This window comes from Fopius arisanus, unplaced genomic scaffold (assembly GCF_000806365.1).
Source record: "Fopius arisanus strain USDA-PBARC FA_bdor unplaced genomic scaffold, ASM80636v1 scaffold00022, whole genome shotgun sequence".
NCBI lineage: Eukaryota > Metazoa > Arthropoda > Insecta > Hymenoptera > Braconidae > Fopius > Fopius arisanus.
The window spans coordinates 48,882-71,484 of NW_011887761.1; the positions used below are offsets into that span (position 1 = coordinate 48,882).

The 22,603-nt window shown below is 35.9% G+C and overlaps 2 protein-coding genes across 3 annotated transcripts in view; one reads left to right on the top strand and one right to left on the bottom strand.

The window, feature by feature from the left end:
* Nucleotides 1-22,603, bottom strand: part of LOC105264493 (uncharacterized) — a 74,660-nt gene that overhangs the window by 14,922 nt on the left and 37,135 nt on the right. Inside the window, exon 1 of one of the 2 annotated variants that reach the window (XM_011301394.1) lies at nucleotides 6,887-6,974. The exons of the other annotated variant lie outside the window; for it this stretch is intronic. Coding sequence (XP_011299696.1) covers nucleotides 6,887-6,917 — 31 coding nt within the window. The 5' untranslated portion in view covers nucleotides 6,918-6,974. Of the gene's footprint in view, nucleotides 1-6,886; nucleotides 6,975-22,603 lie in introns of those variants that run through there. 2 annotated transcript variants of the gene reach the window in all.
* On the top strand, nucleotides 8,041-10,428 carry LOC105264492 (uncharacterized). The gene is made up of 2 exons (XM_011301393.1): nucleotides 8,041-8,332; nucleotides 8,477-10,428. Exons 1-2 carry the CDS (start codon nucleotides 8,119-8,121, stop codon nucleotides 8,719-8,721), a joined length of 459 nt encoding a protein of 152 aa, XP_011299695.1. The 5' UTR covers nucleotides 8,041-8,118; the 3' UTR covers nucleotides 8,722-10,428.

The window sequence follows — 22,603 nt, forward strand, 5'->3', positions numbered from 1 at the left end:
TATTATTATTATTATTATTATTATTATTATTATTATTATTATTATTATTATTATTATTATTATTATTATTATTATTATTATTAGGGTTTGTAAGGCTCTATAAGAGTGTGGAAGTTCTAAAGGGTCGATCGTCTGTCTTAAATTGTTAGTAGAGTCTATCATATTTACGTCATAGTTTCGGAATTTTTGGCGTCAGTGAGGCCCGAAAATCAATACAATCCACTGCTTCATTCATATCATTTTATACCTCTCTGTTTCAAGGATTGACAAATTGCACTTATTTATCACTTTTACTTCCTGATTTAGGAATTTATGAATATTAACTTTTGTACTCTGTGTAATGGTTAAGCTCGAAAGTGCCCTTCCCCAATAATTATTTATTGAAGTATTGCCTATTAGATGATACACGCAATATCATTTGGGAGCGAATAAAATAAGATTTAAAATGGTTAGAAATTCGTCAACGTATATTCATCGAAGCGGGAATTATAACAGCTCATATTTATACAATTTTTGGCCACCTCGGTGGCATCTTGGCCTTGTCCGGCGATTGTGCACGAAATTATGACTGCACATTATTTGAAAGATGAAAGCGTGAGTTTGGATGTTTCACTAACTTTATTGATCTATCGCTACCCTGGCGGACCATTCGAGATCTACTCGATAGGCCCTCGATAGAGTGAATCGAGTTGTGCACTGAGTCGATAGATGTTCGAGATTGAGTCGATGGTAATGTTGATCCACATTACCATCGACTCAATCTCGAACACCTATCGACTCAGTGCACAACTCGATCCACTAGATCAGTGCACAACTCGATCCAACTAGATCAAAATTTAGCTTTATACATATTTGCCACAAAAATTAAGTTTTCAATAGAAATGTTGCATCACATTGAAAAATTTTCAATTTCGAGATTTGGTCAATACATATACACCTCAATGCAATTAATTTATTTCTACTTTTGCAAGAATTATAAATATGACGGGATCAACGTTGCATTACAAATCATATTGAGATAAGGCAAAATAAACGGTTTATTGCATTAGACCACATTAATTTCAGAGATGATAGTCGCTTTAAATTATAAGTCATGAATTTTCGAATTTTTTTTGACAAGGCGTATTAAAATGACTGCATTGAAAATACAGTTAGAATTAGTAGGGTCGTGGAATTAATGGAAGCAGCACATACCAGCTGGAAAATGGATGATGAATTTTCATTGTTTGAGTTGAATTTTGAAAATTGACGGTTGCAGAGGTTAATGAAAGATTTGGTGCAATATAGCATATATGACGGGTTACGCACGTTTAAGCTCGCATATACCGAGTCTTATCATTTGATATATAAAATCTGAACATTGAAAGTATATAGAACAAATTAAAAAAAGAAGAAAGATAAAAAATCTAAAAATATATGTAAAAGAATTCTACCTAATTTTGGTGGTATATTCGCTTAATAGATATTAGAATTTCTTTTTTTGACAGTAGACAATTAATTGATAATTATATGTTGACTTTGTTATAAACCACTGAAATATATGAATAGAAAGAGCTTATGTTTCATTTATCTGATGCTTATAATCTATATTCCCTTGAAAACCCCGGGCGGAAAATATATCAAAGGAACTGAGTTGAAATGATATATTCATTTATTTATTTCGTTCTTCGTTTCACCTCATTCACTCATTCACTCGATCCCTCGATTACTTGATGACTTACTCAAGAGTATAGAGTATAGAGTAGTTTTTCGCCGCAGGGCTGAGCTATACATATATTTTATATATCTTATCATATTATACTAATAATATTTTATATGCATAGCTTATCCTAATGAAATATTTTTCCAAAATATTCTTAATAAAATCAAATAAAATAATAAAAATTAAAACAAGTTTCTATCTGTGCAAATACCAATTGTTGATTTACTTCGTTTTTAGTCAGACTGATTTTTATGGATTTCAACTGATCGCATGGGTCATTAGTCACAAAAACATACTTGAATAAAGCATACAGATAATTGCAATTATATTTTGATGAACTCAATATGATTTTTTATCTGAAAACTAAATGAAAATTGAAGGTAATTGATAAAAAATAATTATAAAAAATGACGGGCGCGAAGGGCGTGAGACTTGTTGCGTAATAGAATGAAGGTGAACATCCACTTCAATACGTTATGCTATGTTACCACATTATCCCCATTTTCTAGGTTGGCCAGATTAGTGCACTGCCCAATCCGCGTTGTCCTATTTTCAATTCACATTCTCTCACTTCGCCCACAAGGGTTTCATGCGGTGCTTTCTTTTAAATCGATACATCCCTTCGACCCCTCATATATATTATACTTGTTTTATTGTCTATTTGATTAATAATTAATATTGCAAAATAAACTCACTAAAAATTACATGTAGGTTCCACAATTTGGATGTAATTTGGGTGCAAACGTCGGAGAGTTTCTAATATAAGACTAATATATTCGTCCCAATAATTGATTAGTTGCTCATTCAGTTGCCACACATATTATCTTACTCCATTGTCCACCTTGATCAATTGCTTCTTTCCAGGATCAAACCTTTCGGTTTCGCGAGATTATAGTATAGTACGTAACAGGTGCATAAAGGCGAGTTTTCCCAGGAGTCAAAAAAATCCATAATGCACGTATTTCGTATACTATTTTATCTCATTGGGCCCGTAATCCGTGATTCTACTGAGGGAAGCGAGGTGAGAATCGCCTAATTACGGGCACCTCTGGAATAAAAATTGATTTTCCTATGAAATGAACCTGCTGTGTTATGAATCAGCGTGGCAAGGGAGGGGGGGGGCTAGATACCCGAAACAACAAGTGGGAACACAAGGGTGTGCTGGGGCAATATACAATGTCACCCTATGATATATGTGGAACAGTACAACAATATCAAAAACTGAAAGAATGCAGAAAATATTAAGAATACGAACTCATAAAAAATCGTAAAAATCTATGGAATATATTCATAATTCACTTCATGTTACAGAGAGGAAACAAACCGAGTAGCGTAGAACTGCTATTTGGTGGACACCATGGAGTGATAATCCTCTTTCCTAATTTTTTCCTTTAATCATTTAATTTTTACCAATGGAATTGATAATTAGCTTCCGAATGGACCCATCAGACTTGCAATTGAGAACAAAAATTATAAGTTATCAATCTTCGTCCATCTAGTAGGAACAATTCAATTGTTACAGAGAATAATGAATATTCTCGAGGTTATATGAGCTATTTCCTATACATTAGGACCTCAGAAAAAAAAATCACCATGGATTGTGGAGATATCGATGAACGCATTTATGAAACTTACGATGATTTTACAGCTATGTATCAAATAGTCTGAGTATTTCAATAATTTCATAAATATTAATATTTCCAGATTAATAACTTTCCGATAATTGAATACAACCATACTTTCATTACATTTGTTGACTGATACCACCACATGACTGCATATTTTATCCCTGCAAATGTCATTCGTCAGGCTGTTTAGAAAAATATATTTATTTATAACAATTACTAACATGAACTTTTACAAAAAAATAAATTTTTTAACCTCCACTCAATCGATTGCACCCATCCGACGTGTGATCTTTCAATATCATAAAAGCTCATACCAAATTTCAACTTGCTCTGCCAATTTTTGAGCAAATTATTGAGTATGGAATATGGACAATATTAAACGAGCTAAAACCACATAATTTAAAAGTTGAGTTTTTAGCCACAAACTTGACCGTATCTATGTGGAATTGTCTCAAAATCGATTAAAAATATAGAAAATTTTTCACCACTGCAGGGAAGAACACGAAATTAGAAAAATCGCAAAAATTACTCGTATTTTACAACCTGAAATTCGTACTTTCATTTTCACACACGTAATTTAAACACGTATTTTAACTTTTTACAAAAAAAAACAACTAAAAATTACGCAGCCTGGCAAAAAAAATGGAACAGTTTCGTACAAATTATCGCAATCACTTTTCGATCTGAAATTACGAAAAAATTACTTAATTGTCATTAAATATTTCTTTTCATGTCCATTACATTACAAAGTCTTACTAAGTATTGCTCTAAATATGGCTATGATTGTGATGGAATATCATAATTGTTATTAAGAGGCAAAATGAATAGATGTGCATCCAAATAATTTTCGTCTAATATGTTTTCAAGCTGAATAATGAAAAAATTTCCAACAAACCCCCAATTCTCACCAATGTCTATCCTGATTATCATTGCTACGTTTTATTTTAATATTCTACAGTTCATCAATTTCGAACAATAATCTTTGGTATTTATCATATATCCACTGAATAGTTCAGTAACAAGAAATCAATTGATCAAAGACTTGCAGTCTTTTGATAGACGAATTTGATTCTTAATTAATATGCAAAGGGGACTTAATGTCAACAACTCCATTCAACATGACCGTTGATGCAAATTGAAGATATTCGTTTCCCATCCTCTTTTCCGTCATGATTTGGGTATTACAAATAATAATATACCCACCATTAAACCACTCAATCAATAAGAAATGCATAATATACAACGTATATTTTAACATTTGTGAAAACATTGTTACGGTTAAATGGAACGACTTCTCTTTTGGGTGGAATGCAACACCACGGTGTGAGGTCTTCAAGCCCGTGTAGATTCACGGATCGTAAATAATTCTGTACAGATGGGCGTCGCGCGAACTTGTGAAGGAAACGAACGATCAGATTTAAAAAAGGTGGACTAGTAACGTAATGGAGAGGATGACAAAAATGAATGCTAAGAAGTAATGGCGATAAGTACCATGTGAATGTACATTAACGACGTGTCCAGCGATGTAAAAAATGTACATAAGCGATTTTGTCGTTTCCTGTGGTGCTCATTAATAATTGAGAGTGAGATCGTTTAGTTTGAAGTAAAGCATTCGAAGTGATACATCGGGCATACAAAATGCTTTACCACGTGACGATGTCACTTGGACATTCTCTTGAAGATGCGTCAATGTTCAGAGAATTATTTTGGAGAGAAAGGTTTCTTTTTTCGGTCGTCGAATCCAAAGAGCAACCTCTTTATACTGGGATATTCGTTTTTTTATATCTTATCAAATCTAATATCTATCAAAAATATCATCCATTATTGTACATCCTTATTCATTATTGTAAACTATATGATAGAAATATCAAAAAATTTTCCGCGATTCTGCACCCTGTGGGATATTAAATTTCATACAATTATCCGATTATATCCTAAATTTGTTTGCACTTTCCAGCCCAATTACTGAAAAATTCTTCCCGTAGCATGATGGCATTTGACCTTCTGTCCCAATTATAGTTTAATATTCAACGGTAGTACAGATGTAAAAGGCTGCGAAATCACGACAAAATTATTCCACATTTCTGCGGTTACTTATTTCGATAGAAATTTTTACTTAAGAATATGTTTTACACCCTGTCCGCCAAATCTCATTTTTTTTTCATTTTTATGGTAAACTAACCGTGAGATTCGCGTGAAAAAATATACCGTTTTTTGCGGTTTGTCATTATTTAATGCCTCAAGAAGTCGTAAGGTGGTGCAACCATTTTCCTGGGTTTTTCTAAATATTAAAAAGAATTACAAAACTATTAAAAAAATAGTATGACGATACTCAGACTTCCATCAAACTCCGTGATCCATTAAATAATTAAAAAAACTATAAAAACTAACTTCTATGTTAACCCATGGATAATTTGCCAGAATTTTTTTTTTTTAAACATGAATTTTCACTGACGAGGTTTTGGACATCCTTAAAAGAATAATTTTTCCCATAATTGTGACGCGATATCATACGAAGTTGACAAAATAGTGTATTCGCAAAGTTTCGGTTTCATTGAAGTAGAAAACGGGAAGACGTTGAGAATGACACGAGAGTATAATGTGGTGCCTCGGATGGTCCGAAACGAGTGAGAGTACTGCGTAAAATTTATTTTTCGTCTATTAATAGCTAATCTGGCGTGGCGCCACTATTTTCGGTTTCTGTCTCTCAAATTTCTCACACCATATTTGGAATTATGGTAGTCGAAAACACAGTTTAGTATTACAGGAGAACTTTAATAGAAAAATACCCCCGTACGAGCGCATCATTGAATTACTCTAATTTCTTCAGCGTTGAGGAGCAAAATCAGACCCCGAGTACAATCTACTATCTAATCTACTTCTATGGACTGTAATGAAAACCACTAATGGACGACAAAGACTAAATATATTGTATTTTTCTATTGACATATTTTTTCTATTGAAATCGTTAAATTTCTAAACAGGAATACAAATATAGCGGCGATCCTAAAACCACTTGCTGGACGAAGAAATTCACACACATGTATATGGGCTGCGGCATATTGAATAGGTATACGAAATAAACTGCAGGGTCGACAGTTGTGACTTCATATAGAAACCAATTGAAAAATTTTCACTCAAATTGACACTCAAACGTCATTTAGGTATTGATCGATGCAGACAAGTTCATGAGGAACGTGCAGAAAAAATATAAATGAAAGGGTAGAACAGATGCTATTTGAGTACTATTAATTAAATGTCACGGTTATCTAAAGCATAGGCCGCATTGATGCAATAAGTATAATAATTTTTCAAAGTTCGTAATTTTTATCTGCAGTAAGCGACTGCAGATATTTGTTCATCAGAAATAGTTAACTGGATTGCTATGTGATGGATTTTCATTTGAAAATACGAAGGAAATGAGAGGTAAAGAATTTCCTTTTTTCAACTTTTTTTGAAAGTTTTCTCCTCTTATTGAAAATTTAATGGAAAAATGCACTTGATTCATGAATTGAAAAAAATAAATGATTTTTGTAATTTATTTCGAGTTTTTTACCTGTAACGGGAAAAAGACTTTCTGGCACCATGTACACATTGATAATATAATTTGAATATTGAGCAGGAATGCATCACATAATCACAGAATTCACTAAATAAAGAGTTGACGAATTTAAAGTGGAACGGTTCGCAATGTTTTGGCACTAAATATCGAATACACCACCAAGAGAAGGAACCCCGGTGGACGTGGACGCTATGGCACTGAGACGGGGTCGGAGCGGCGATGGTTAGAGCGGGGGCGCGCACGTTAACACGTACATTCTCGATTTGGGCGGATGGAAATCTGAGATTGCTCCATATCAGGCCGTGTGCCCGTCGTCTGGCAAACGTGCGTTACTTCTCTTCACACATTAGTTTTTATAACTCTGTTTCACTTAGCTAAGTTGAGTCTGTAATATGGGGATCTCGCTTAGGTTTTCCTCTGTTTTTGCTCACTACACTGTAACACGTCACTGCTGTGTGTGATGCCACCATCCAAAGGTATATTTAACCTTGAGGAGCCAATGGAAAAAGCTACATCGAATTGTAAGGCATTCTGGAGTGGCTTTACTCTTAAAGTGATTCGCCCAATGCACAATTAATTTTAGAACCATTTATTTAAAACAATACAGAATGTTATGAAATGTGAAAATATAACGTTTCGAGTAGACGTGTGTGCGGCTGTGCCAATTTTCAAAAAAAGCTCGCTGCGATATCTATATAATATAATAAACAAACAGATATATATGAGGTATTCTGAGTGAACTCAACGAACTTCAAACCTTACCCTTCGATTGTATCACTGATTTCTCCCCACTATGTACACGACATTCGATGATTATTCAATTTTTTTCAGATTTTTTGACAATACCAGGAACTCCACATGATTTTTTTCAGTTTCCCAGCTTTTAAAAGCATAACTTCCGAAAGTATTAAATGATTTAGACATTTTTTTTTTAAATTTTGGCTTTTTTAAGAGTAAAAAATCCGGCATTTGCAGACTTGGCTACGATTTTTTACACTTTTATAATGATATTATATTGTACGTCTCATTCTCAATGATGGTATTGTAGTCATGCTTGTTATGCTTAGGTATCACAACGTTTAACGTATAGGTTTTGAATTTTTGGCGCTCTCAGCTCTCCGGCGTCACCCTCTTACCTACATATTGTTTCGTTGTGCCGAAGCATCATAACGTTTTTTCGTATAAAAATAAAATTCATCAACTTTATTATTTAAGTTCGCGTAAAAATGTCCAAACACAACGATAGGAAAAGAAGATCCAGACCAGAGTCAAGTGGAGAGGATCGACCAAAACGGATAAAAGGGGATAAATTCGAAAAAATACAACAACAAGTTGATAACCTCACAAAGATAGTTCAATCACTTGTGGAGGTCCAAAAGGAAAAGAACTCCCCAGCCAAAATCAAAGGAAAAGATATACAAGATGAAACTCTAGTAATTGGTAAGTAAATTAGGAACATTAAATATCAATATTTCCCACACGACAAAGAGCTAATGTGAACAAGTTCAACAAGAACATAACATCCACAATCCACACAACAAGTGTACACTCATTAAAATTCTTCCTCTATTTGTAACATTCCAGATGAACTGGAAGATAAAGAGAATAACTCGAACAATATAATCACAATAGACGATGAAGAAACAACAATAAATGAGAATGCCTTAAAAGTTCTAGAACTAGATTCAGATGAATTCACTTACAAAAAAGCAAAGTATCACCCAGAACTTATGAAGACATGGCTTAAGTGGAAGAATGAGAGAATACCAGAGAAAAATAAAAAACTCATTCTGGAATCATATGATCAGAAAAGGCCAGTTGTTTGTTGAAGCCCCAAAATTGAAGCTCGAAATCTCTTCCTTTTTGTCAGACATTGCCAAGAAAAAAGACCAACACTTTGTTGGAACAGAAAATTATGTGGGGACTGCTATCGCTGCCCTAGGGGATGTCGTTTCATCCTTCCTTGACCCTCCAGATGAAGGGTTAGATGAAAGTGCCATAGTAGACTCTACCAGCCACGCAGGCCCGATACTAGTCGACGTTTTTCACCAACAAACTATGGCTAGAAAATCGTTCATAACGCCACAGATGAGTAAAAGCATCAAACCAGTAGCTGATATAATTTTCTCTGATGAATGGCTTTATGGAGACAATCTCAAGGACAAGCTGAAGGAGATGGAAAAAGTATGTTTAGAAATGAAGGATAAAGGCCCACAGAAACCAACCCCCAAACAGCAGTACGAGGGAAACTCGAAGTACCCACCTGCGAAGAGCCGTCAGGTGGGGCAACAACTTCAACAAAAACGGCCACTTTTCAACCCCGAGACGAAGATACAGACGGCTTATTCGAACTCATCGAGGACACATTCGGGGACAACGAACCAGTCATCATCAAGGAAATAGCACAAGTAGAGACTATTGCTGGGCGCCTACGTCATTTCCGAGAGTCATGGAAACATATCACCTCTGATGAATACATATTAAGCTACTTGTGTAGATACAAAATCCTTTTCACAAGACCACCAAAACAAGTAATTCCTCCAAAGGTAAGAATTCTATCCTCTGAAGAATCAATGAACATTCAAAAAGAGATAGATAAATTATTAAGCGAAGGTGCTATAGAGAGATGTGTCACTTGTGACGACCAATTTATCTCTTCTATCTTCCTCATCCCAAAACCTGATGGCTCAAATAGATTTATTATTAATCTTAAAGCTTTAAATAAATTTATTAATCCCACACACTTCAAACTAGAGGACATCAGACCTGCACTCAGTTTAATATCCCCTGGAGATTTCATGGCTTCACTAGACTTAAAAGATGCCTCTTATCTAGTTCCCATGGATGAAGGTCACAAAAAATGCCTAAGATTTAGATTCAAAGGAGAATTATTCCAATTCTTGTGCCTCCCATTCGGTCTATGTACGAGTCCATATGTATTTACAAAACTAATGAAATCTGTAGTAAATACACTCAGACTACAAGGAATGTTACTAGTTTTATACTTGGACGATGTTTTATTTATTAATAAATCAAAAACCTTAAGTGAGGAAAATATTCAAAAAGCCAGTAACCTTCTCGAGAACCTGGGGTTTATCATAAACTTACAAAAAACTCCCTTACTGCAGATAGAAGATGCAAATATCTAGGTTTCATCATAGATTCATCACGATTTTCTTTAAATTTGACAGATAAAAAGAAAAATCAAATAGTGGAATTTACAGAGTATTTTGAAGTAGGCAAAGCCTATAAAATTAAAAAATTTGCAAAATTCTTAGGTGTTCTAACATCAGAATGTCCAGCAGTAGCTTATGGATTCACCCATTGTAAGAGATTAGAAGGACAAAAATTAGTAGCACTAAAGTTCAATGGTGGTAATTATGACGGGAAATTAGTTATCAATACTCCCATGAAGGAAAACCTCCAGTGGTGGAAGAGAAGTGCACAATGGGCTCGAATCCTATAAAAACTCAGATTTTTGCTTTAGAAATTTTTTCAGATGCTTCCCTATCAGGCTGGGGTTGTTACAGTAATGGTCAAAGTGCTCATGGGTTTTAGAATGAGAAAGAATAAAGATGTCATATTAATTATTTCGAACTATTAGCAGCATTTTTCGCTCTACAATGTTTCGCTTCTGAATTATCTCAGTGTGAAATTCTATTACGTTTAGACAACACAACAACCATAGCGTATGTGAACAGAGCTGCATGTATCCAATATCTCCACCTCTCTGAACTCTCGAGAAATATTTGGGAATGGTGTGAAGGGAGAAAAATATGGTTAAGAGCATCATAGATTCCTTCATCAGAAAATGTTGAGGCAGATAAGGCTTCAAGGAATATAAATACATACTCGGAATAGGAACTCTCCCCACCCGCATTTCAACAGATTGAGAATCAATTTGGTCCTCTATGCGTAGATTTATTCGCATCTAGGATAAATAACAAATGCAAAAGATTTTATTCGAAATTTCCGGACCCAGAAGCCTAGTCTGTAGATGCATTCACAGTATGCTGGAAGAATGAGATGTTATACACCTTTCCTTTTATTCGCGATTATTTTACGAACACTGAGAAAAGTAATTAATGATAAAACCACTGGTGTAGTAGTGGTACCAATGTGGACGACACAACCGTGATACCCACTGTTCACATCCCCTCTTGTCGAGCCTCCAATTATTTTCTAACCGAATAATTCTCTGTTAATAGCGCCTTACAGAGAAGAGAGTCACCCGCTAGCGTCCCACATTTCCCTAGTGGCAGGGAAACTATTAGGAAAGCCTATATGAATGAAGGTATAAAAGAAGACTCTGCAGAAGTTATGGTCAATTCTATTGCAAAATCAACCTTTAGGTTGTTGTCGTGTAAACCCGTTTTTCGACAGATTTTTTTAAAATTTTTGCTATAGATAGCTCTGAAACTTCCCTCCAAAATGAGCACAACAAAAAACCAATCCTCACTTGCTGAGCTGAGATACGATTTTTTGAATTAACATGGGTTCAAATGCATTTCACCGTTTTTATTTAAAAAAAAAAAAACAACTCGACACTTTTCGATGGAATTAACACAGAACGTAGACATAGTGACCACCAATATACTGAAAAAAAAAGCAAGTGATCGTCAGATTCGTAGTAGAGCAATAAATTTTCAAAGTAGCATTATTTCTCCCAGTGGGCGAAGCGCATGGGTTTGTTGTGCGCGACGCGACAACAACGGTTTTTGCTCGAGTGGCGCGAATCTATTTGGAATTGTCAATGACGAATCAAAGGGACGATTCATAAATAAAATAAATACATTGAGTGAGAAAGAGAGAGACATGAAAACAGAGACACGCTGCGCGCGGTTGCCACAATCGGCACCATTTAGCGTTAGCTGTGTGTACATGTATCCATGCATGGCAGATTCTTGTGTGCGTGAGTCGAGTGGAACTGTACACCCGCAAAAGTTTATATTCTAACTCGTATTCTCCGCTTAGCGGAAGATCAACCCAGAGCGTAGTAAATTTTAAGCCTGACTCTCTCGTGACAACAACCTTAAAGCAATATGAAAGCCACCTTAGGCACTGGTGGAATTATGCATATTCTAGAGAACTGAATCTCTTTAATTAAAAAACATCAGACATTATTAGTTTCTTAAATGACCGTTTCAAAGAAGGCGCAAGTTATGGCACCTTGAATGCGGCCCGTTCGACAAGCTCACTAATCTCAGCTTATGACATAAATGAAGATAATTTAATTGCTAGATTCCCAAAAGGTGTATTTAAAGAAAAACCATCCAAACCAAGATATTCTACAACCTGGGATGTAACACCAGTTCTAAAATATCTTGAGAAACTCAATCCACTGAAAGAATTAAAATTGAGCGATGCCGTAGAAAAAGTAGCCACTTCAAGAGGCTATTTTATTGGCTTTTATTGGCTTTATCTACTGGTCACAGAATCCAAACTCTTGAGCATATTAATATAGACAATATAGAGAAATCTGATACACTCTTGAGCACTAAAATTGCAGAATTAATTAAGACTTCAAAACCAGGGACAGTCCAACCAAAACTGATCCTCCTCTTTTTCAATGAGCGACCAGGACTGTGTGTAGCATCAATAGTCCTAGAATATGTAGAATATACCAAAGACTTAAGGGGTAATACAAAAAATCTTCTTATTACTACAAGGAAGCCTTAGGTGCAGTCACCTCCTAAACCATAAGTCATTGGATCAAAGCGTTATTAACTAAAGCAGGTATCGATACGAATCGTTTTACAGCATATAGTACTAGACATGCCGCTATTTCTACTGCGCACAACAGGGGAGCAGATATCTCGATAATTAGACATGTAGCCGGATGGATTACAAATTCCCAAATGTTTCTCAAAGTGTATAATAGACCCATTGAAGGTCCAAACGGGGAATTTGTACGCGCGATTATTCAGAGAATAAGATTCAAAACTATTAAAAATTATTACTTGATATAAATGGTAAAAAAAAAAAAACAAATAAACGATGAATTATCATAGTCGCTAAAAAACTACAATACTCGCATTGAGAACGAGACCTACAATATAATTGTACGAAATTATATGAAACGTCTCGTTCGAAGATGATAGTCCCAATCAAATAATTACCCGAGTAGAAATTAGTTCAGGTCTACTTGAAGTCCGACCAGAACTTGATTCGGTTTCAGTCCGGTTCGCTTGATCAGGTAAGATCTGATCAGAACCTGACCAAGGTTTGATCCAACATTTCGGATTCCAAAAACTACAAGTGAATTTAGATCAAATTCTGATCAGACAGGCCTGATCAGATGACACCTGACGTGAACCGGATCAAGTTTTGATCCAGTAGGTTGAATCCTATAAACTGTAAGAGAATTGAGAACAAGTTCTGATCAGGCACTGCTGATAAGATGACACCTGATGAAAACTTGAGCAAGTTTCGATTCAGTATATTGGATCCTATAAACTACAAGTGACTTTACATCAAATTCTGGTCAAAAATGCCTGATCAGATGACATTTGATGAAATCTTGACCAAGTTTTGACCCAGCAAGTCCGATAAACATAATATCACTGAGATATCAAGCTGCCTCAACTCAATTTGTTCTCCTTCCGATTCAATTCACTTGATTTTCAATTGAATGGCTCGATCAAAAAGAATCACAAAGTTCAGATCCGATCCATCTGATATTCATTTGATCTACCCTTTTCTGACAATCCATTTTTTTCTAGCAATTGTTAATCTATTGACGAAACATCTTTATTCAAATATATAGGAAGCAAAGGAAATATATATAGTAAAGTATCAAACATAAGAGCGCATTATCTTGAGTTTAAAAAAATCATCCAACTTGCATCTGTTCATTAGTGTTGTTATTATTATAATTATCTTTTAATAATGAAATAAAATTTGAACCAAATATGTTGTCTCGCTCAGAATGTACATGCAATAATTTTTAAGTCATCAAATTGCCCCCTTACAGATTGTGTAAGTAAAAAGAATCTACTCAACAACAACAGTGCGGTAGTCTAGATTCGCGGTTGTGCGCTGCTGTGGACAGCACGTGTTTACCACCTGCTCCTATACAGCAAACTAACCTACTTTTTCTCCCAGTATTTCCAAAGTATTATAATTCTTTTTCTGTTGTTCATTAAGTGAGTGTAGTTAACTGAAGGTGTCCCCTCAACTAAAAAATACCCTTCTGAACGCTAACAAGCGAAAAATCAAGATGAGTACTACTCAATCCAACAAAAAAAGAAGTAATACTTCAGGATCTCAACCCACTCCGACTGTTTCGCCACGTGCTTCAATGAGGAAAGGACAAGAAGATGAAACTACTGAGTTGATCTCTAAGGATCATACCCATCATCTAAGGATACATACCCATCATGGTGGAATCTAAAAATTTAGAAGTAAAAGACTTAATCAACCTAATAAAAAACAATGCTGGCAACCAAGATTTCAGAATCATATACCAGGGTTCGACTTCGTCTATCCAACTCAAATCGAAGGCTGACCATGCTAAGATGGTGAAAACTTTCCTAGATGCCAATCTTAAGTTCTATACTTACCGATTCAAGCAAGATAGACTCAAGAAATTTATCATAAAATGATTTGCTACATCGTTCTCAGAGGAGGACACAAAGGAGGACCTTAAATCTCAGGGAGTTGATGTAATTGCAGTGAGACAGTTCGTCAAAAAACAAAAGAGCCGTTCTCATCCATAAAACTACCAATATACTCAGTTACAGTGTCACCAGAATCGTCACTTACCAGCTTCTCCAATATAAAAACTATTTTATATCATACCTTCCTAATTGAGAAATTCAAATCTAATGCTCAGCCAACCCAGTGCTTTAAATGCCAGTCCTTTGATCACGCGAGTACACACTGCAGTCGCAGCCCAAAGTGTGTAAAGTGTGGAGAAATCCATGATGTTAAAAGCTGCACCAATGAAACCGTCAAATGCACCAACTGTGGGGGAAATCATGTGGCCAGCTTTAGAAAGTGCTTATCCCGCATTAAGTACATGGAGAACTCCACCATGAGGAGAGAGAATGGAGGAGCATAGTCATCGGCTCCCCCACTATCAGCTAAAAATAGTCATCTGGGCTCAATAACCTCATCAAAGTCGTATGCACATGCAGTCATTAACCAACCATCCTCAAGCAACCTGAAGGAAGCAACCCCATCACCCATATCACTCCAGCTTAATCAGAAGGAGAAGCCATTCCACACAACACAGGAAACTGTTCTGGACTCTCCAACACAAGCCAATCTGGCTCGCCAGCAGCTACTCCACCATCCTCGCCGAACATCGAAAACCAGAAGCAGAGACCAGGAACATTTTCTTTCTCCAGTCGCTAATGATCTAAGTGACATAAAACTCTGCATAGAGAACGCTATTGTTAGAGAATTATTACAATTAAGCATATTCCATTTAATTGAAAAACTAAAGGAAATGATAAAATTATTAAAATCCGCTGAGTCGCCTATAGATCGTCTTACGATCGTAGCCTCGTACTCAGACATTTTTTACGTTAATCCTCCAAGATGGCGCCAGTAAAACCAATTAATATCATTGCGTTGAACATTAACTCTCTCAAACCGAAGCTATCAGAATTATCACTCATAATTACTGAATATAATGCCCAAGTTATTCTATTTTCAGAAACGAAATTAAGCCCTAATATCAAAAAACTTAATTTACCTAACTTTGTATTCATCAGGGAGGACAGATTACAAAAGGTGGGTGGTGGAGTGGCCATAGCCATTCACTCTTCAATCAAATACAACACTCTTCCTCACACCATTAAATGCAACACGGAATATGTAGGAGTAGAAATTTTTGTAGATATTTGGTCCATCCACTTATATTCTATCTACAATCCCCCGAATATACAGTTGGACGACGAACTATTAAAAATTCTGCTTAAGCCAGGCTGCTCGGCTATAGCAGCGGGAGATTTCAATGCTAACGATAAGGCTTGGACTCCAGTTGATCCTAACACTTCCGGTAAAATTCGATCAAATCTTACCTCATCCTCAAAATTAATTCTTTTCGCTCCCAATGAACCAACCCATTATCTGCCTAATTCAAAAACTCCATCCACCATTGATTTACTACTAACGAACAACCAACAATTATTCTCAAATTTTCAAGTTCTTCATGAATCACCATCTGATCACCTGCCGTTATTGTTCTTGATTTTCGGAAAAACTTCTGTTGTTAATCCTATCAAGAGATACAACTTCAAGAAAGCTAACTGGAATAATTTTAGAGATCAGCTAGACAACTCAATAACTACTGCTAACCCCTCCTGCATATCAACTGATCTTATTGATCAAAATATAAATTTACTCACCAAAAAAATTGTAGAGACATATAAAGCAAATACCCCAGTATTTCCTCCCCTTCGTAAACCCACTCCATTACCAGACCACTTGATAAAATTAATTAAACATTAAAATTAACTTAGGAACTACTGGCAAAAAAATAAGGATAATTTCTGGTTGAAATCATGGTTGAATAAGCTAACTAAAGAAGTCCACACCAAAATTATTGAATGGAAACAGAACGAGTGGGATAACAAACTCAAAAATGTTTTTCGCAAGGATCACACTATCTAGAGAATCGCAAAAAACTTCAATAATACCCCGAGGCGAAAAATTCCAAACTTCAATTTAAGTAACAAAGCAGTTAGTGATGATGTCGGTAAGGCAGATACCCTCTGTTCTCACTATGCAAACACTCACCAGATCGCCTCTGAAAGAGGGAATCATCCATTTGAGCAGCAAATAAATGCCTTCATTAACAAAAAACTTTATGCTAACAAAACGGATATCCCGAACGGATCCTTGTGCAATCCCAAGGAAGTATGCAACATTAAATTAAAAACAAAATTAGCGCCGGGTATCGATGAAATCCCTAACGTAGTCATCAAAAATATCACTAAAAAAGCGTTGGTGTTCCTCACGAAAATCATGAACTCCTGCCTTCTTCTACAATATTTCCCAGATGCCTGGAAAAAAGCAGTGGTAATTCCCATCCTAAAACAAAGCAAATCCCCTTTCCATCCAGTAAGTTATAGACCAGCAAGCCTCCTTCCAAACCTTGGAACGATACTTGAAAAAATCATACTCACGAGACTAAACAAATCCATCCACCAACTCAAAATTCTCCTAACAGAGCAGTTTGGATTCAGGGGTAACCACTCCACCTCTCACCAACTTGTAAGACTGACTAACTTCGTTAAAAAGGCAAGTGTAGCAAAGGAATCGTCTGTGGCTCTCTTTCTGGATAGTGAAAAGGCTTTTGATTCTGTATAGTCAGGACGGCTGGTTCATAAGCTTGCCTCCTTAAACATTCCGGACTTCCTGTGTAAAATTATACACTCTTTCTTACAGAATAGATATATCCAGGTAAGGATAGACTCATCCTTATGCTTACCTGTATTATCTCCCACTTCATTTAACATCTATATAACTTCCGTTTTTGTAAATTGCCCAAAAAATGTAAACATAATAGGCTTTGCTGATGACCTAGCTATATATACTTCTAGTACCTCAGTAATTAAGGCAGTCTCGCAGCTGGAAAATGCTTCGTCTATAATCATTAAGGAATTAAATAAGTGGAAAATCAATGTCAATTCAAGGCAAACTCGGTTAGTACCAACTTAAAAGTAACATTGTATAAATCACTCATCAGACCGGTACTAACCTACGCCTGCCCGATATGGCACAACGCGGCGCACTCACAACTAGCAAAATTACAAATTAGCCAAAACAAATTCCTCAGAATCATTGGTAACTTCAATCACAGAACTCAAACTTCCACTATTCACAATACTCTGAACATAAATCTCATTCATGATTACATTTCGGCTCTAACCGAAAACTTCAAATCCAGCCTCATAAACCACACAAATACCGAACTACATGATATAGATGTTAATCTAAGATCTTGGTGGTCAAAATAACCACTTTTCATTTCCACTCCTATTTTCCTTTCTTCCCCCCCCCCCCCTTCTCCTTCAATCACCCCCAACTTATAGGGTGTTTTTCTACAAACATTTTCCCTATTGTAAATCTCCTCCCATACACATAATGTTAATTATTAGTTAATACAAACCACTCTTGTAAACTGAGGTACAAAAGCCTCACGGCTGGTGGTCTAGTCTTATCAAACATCATGTACCAAAAGAATATGTAGATACTGTACATATATTGTAAAAAGAAATACTTAATAAACGTTTGATAATGTAAAAAAAAATGCGGTAGACTAGTGGTTAGGGCGTAGGTTTAGTAATCGGAGGTTCCTCGGTTCGATCCCCAGCATCGTCAAAAATAATAGGGTTTTTTCATCGCTAATTACAATCGGGATCCATTAAGAGCGGTCAGATATAATAAAAAAATTTAGTATTTTTTGTTTTAAGTGAGTCATGGTTAATATTTATTATTGTTTTCGATATTCCAGTCATCTAATTTAGATACATTTGGCTTGATCAAATCGAGAACCGTTAAACCGGATCAGAAAATTTTGATCAAGTCTTGATTTAAATTTGCGTTACATGTCTGATCAGAATTTGATCCAGTTACCGTCTCACTTCCGGATCAATCATCAAATTGATCCAGTCTTGACTGGGACTTGACCAAAATTTCCACTCCAGTAATAGGAAGAAAATCATACCCACTATCAACTTCATCAATACAGATGATAATTCAAAATCAGAACACAAAACAATATGAAGGTAAGAGGATGACACCGGAGAGCTGAGAGCGCCAAAAATTCAAAACCTATACGTTAAACGTTGTGATACCTAAGCATAACAAGCATGACTACAGTACTATCATCTTCGAACGAGACGTTTCATATAATTTCGTACAATCTCATAGAACGTGATGATATACAAAAAACATATAGCCGTGTTTATTGAATTGGCGAAAAAAAACGAAAACGTTGAAACAACAACGTCTAAATCGGTTAATATTTATGGGACTGGTGCTTTTAAATGCTGGGAAACTGAAAAAAATCGTGGCGGGTTCCTGGTATGGTCAAAAAGGTAAAAAAAATTCAATAGTCATCTAATGATGTGTACAATATGGGAAAAATGGGGTGACACAATCGAAGAGGGTAATGATTTGAACCTCGCTGAGCTCACTCACAATGCCCCATATATAATAAAGTAGGGTGGAGAAACAGAAGGAATTAATTGTTGATGTTTCAATATTGATAAATTTTTATGGAGTTTGCCATAAGTTGAAATTGCACATTATGATAACTTTTTAGTGTGCGGTGACAAAATGTTGATAGAGGCCGCTTTTGTAGTTATCAGATATTGACGCGCACTTCGTGCCCATATTTTATGGTATGTGACGAAAGAAAAGGAAGCATGGAATTTACTTCAACCAATTGAAAATTGGAAACAATGAAATTATACATTCCCAAAAAGGAGTACATGCTTCGGTTTTAAAAAAGTTTATATATTTTTCAAATTATCATTGAAATTTACAATACTTTTAATATATACCTTTAATACCCATGATAGCTCTCCGGATAACCAAGAAAAACTATAGAATACCTTGGCCGACACGGCGTCCATCAACTAAGCTTCACTAGGACTCGGCAACCTGGACTCATGGGGCTCACGCGGCTCCCGAGCTTTGTTAGTGAGCCATGAGAGAACGGCCTCATCCACGCAACGAAGCTACCTCCTCTAATTCGATTTTTCTTCTTCTTTGAGCCTTGGTTCGACCGAACTGGCAGAGGGCGACCGTGCGATCGCGCAAAAATTTTCCATCTTATCAATTTGAAACATAAATATAAATTTTTTATTCGAAATAGGCAGTAATATTAGGAACACAATTTTTTCAATGCTTTCCGGACGAGTAATCACCATTAACAATTCTTTTATGTCCCCACGATATTTTCAGCAATTCAATACATAAAATAGAGCAATTGTCCACAATTCTGACATGGAGTGATAACTCTATAGGCATTGTTGAGAAAATTGATATATCTGATAAGAATTCTAAAGGCTGACGATAACAACACGGCTGAGAAAACCTTAGCAGTAAAAAATGACTTCACTGAGATGGATTCTGCAGAGATGAACGATACTCGTGCAATTTCAACTTATGGCAAAATCCATAAAAATTTATTAATTTTTCGTGTTCATTAATAATGAAAATAGTGAAGGATAGAATTGGGATTGCCCCCAACAAATGACAACTGTGTCCGAGATTTTCCATGAATGACGATGTTCAATGGAAAAAACGGTTTATATGAGGCCGTACCATATAATGAGACCGTGGAAAATTTTGATTTTTCACATTTAGAATTCCAATATTTGGAAGGAAAATAATAATTACCGAAAATCATGTATGAAATATATTCTCTAAAGATTTTCAATGCAAATTTTAATTTTTCAATTTTACATTTAACATTTGAAACTGAAACGTTGCGCGTTGAAAATTCTGGCGAGTGGACCATTTCTATTCGACTCGCACACCACTCTAACTGGCTGACGGGAATATTGGTGATATTCGACTGGGACTTATTCACAGGCAAACATTGGCTAATTGGGTGCCCATTAGGATTGCGATAACCCAACACTATTAACAGGTCGGCTACCGGTTACTTCACAGTTGTCGGGCCCTCCCGTAAAGACCCATCACCTGTTACAATGGGCTGTCGTCAAAGTGTAGAGTCTACACTTTGTTATGTAGTAATAGAGCAGGGCCCGGCAACCTTCAGGTGGCCGGGAGTCAGCCTATTACTAGGGTGGAAATAATCTCTAAGCACTAATGGGCACCCAATTAGCCAACCTTTTATCTGCGAATAAGTCTCAGTGGTGACGATATTCCCGGCAACCTCGCAGAGTCGCGTGCGAGTCGAACAAAAATGGCTAATCTGCCACAACTGAGGCAAAATTTTAGTTTCCAATTTTTTAAATAAAATTTAACAATAAAAATTTGCAATGAAAAACCTTGGAAAATATATTTCGAAAATGGTTTTCGACAACTGTGATTTTCCTTTCAAATATTGCAACTCTAAATGTGAAAAATAAAAATTTGCCACGGCCAACGTTGGAATATAGTTTTGAAAATTCCATTGCAGATTTTCATATGACATTTTTCATGTTTCAAATAAAACTTATATACGACAAAAGAGTTTTCGCATTTATGAAGTGAGGATATAAATGTTCTCTTCATATCTGCGAAATCGTACCTTCTAGCTTGTAATTTCGATGAAAGCATAAAATCTGGGATTAGAATGTTGCAGTTATGCACGTGTCAAGTTTTAATTGCAATGTTTTCCAATTCGACATTGCTCGAGTTCATTCTTATTAGTACAATTCCACCGTTTAGATGTCCAATAAACCCACTCTCATTATAGTAGTGCATCATATAAACCGCTTTTCCCTTAAGCATCGTCATTCATCGAAAATGTCGGGTATACTCATTATTTATTGGGGGCAATACCAGTTATAACCTTCGGTATTTCCCTTATTAATGAAAAACGGAAAAATAACGGATTTTTACCAATTTTTTCCATAAGGTAATTTGTTTATTATTTAATAAATGCAAATTTGTTTGCAACCATCAATAATTTTTTTGGGTGGAGTCAGTCAGTCTCACTGAACTTTAGCTGCTGAGGTTTTCTCAGCCCTGTTCTCATGGTCAGTCTTTGAACTTTTAATCAGATTTATATTATTTTTTTTCACAACGACAATTACGGCTATTTATCTCTGAATGTTTTTGAAATTATTGGGCAAACTTTACCCCGTAAAGTTACCGCTCCACCTCAGAAATTTGAGAGCAAGTCGTGAGAGCAAGTCGTGCTCCCAACCTCTGTTAGTGCGTAACAAAGAGTAGACGACAGTACTTCGTGTCAGGTGATTGCCCTGATGGACCCTTCTCCTACTCTGAAATGAACCGAAGTGGGGGTAACCCTTACGAAAAGGGAAGGAGGAGAAAGTGCGGCGAAGGAAAGGAGAAGCAGGGAAATAAGTTGAAAATGGGAATTTTTCCTTTTATCCTATTTTGGGATATCACTCAAGGTGATCGGGAAGCGCATGTTTGTATAATCAAATAGCTTTTGGCTGTGTGGAAGAGTGGCGTAGATATAGTCAGGATACGATGAAGTAGCACATCGATGCGTCTTTAATGGACAAAGAGAAGTGATGATTGACCATAAAAAAACAAAATTCATCCGAATTTTTATTATTGACAACAGCGTTTTTGTATTGTATATCATAGGGTTGCTCGGCATACGTTAAGGAGCCACCCTTCAATAGAACATATCGCATATTAAATATGAAATTCATAATTTCACTCAATTCCCATCGCAAGTCACGTTCTTGGAAATCACCGATTTTTGTGAACAAACACTCACTTGAATTGTCATCAAACCATGTCGCTATATGTATAGCTGGTAGAATGATTTCATTCTTCGCATTGAAATATTGAACTTCACTAGTAATCAGTTCATCCGGTTTTAGTGTAAATTTGTAAGCTACGATAGTATTGGCCTTTATATTGAGTAACTACATAATTCTGTCTATGAGCCTCATGATATTTCACTCTTCACTCCGCATTCAATGCCAAAAACATTAATTGACAGGTCATTCTATAACAATTCATTCAACAAACATTCAATAACATAGTCATTGGGAAAACGATGGAAAATGTGCGAAAGCACAGATATGTCAAGTTGAT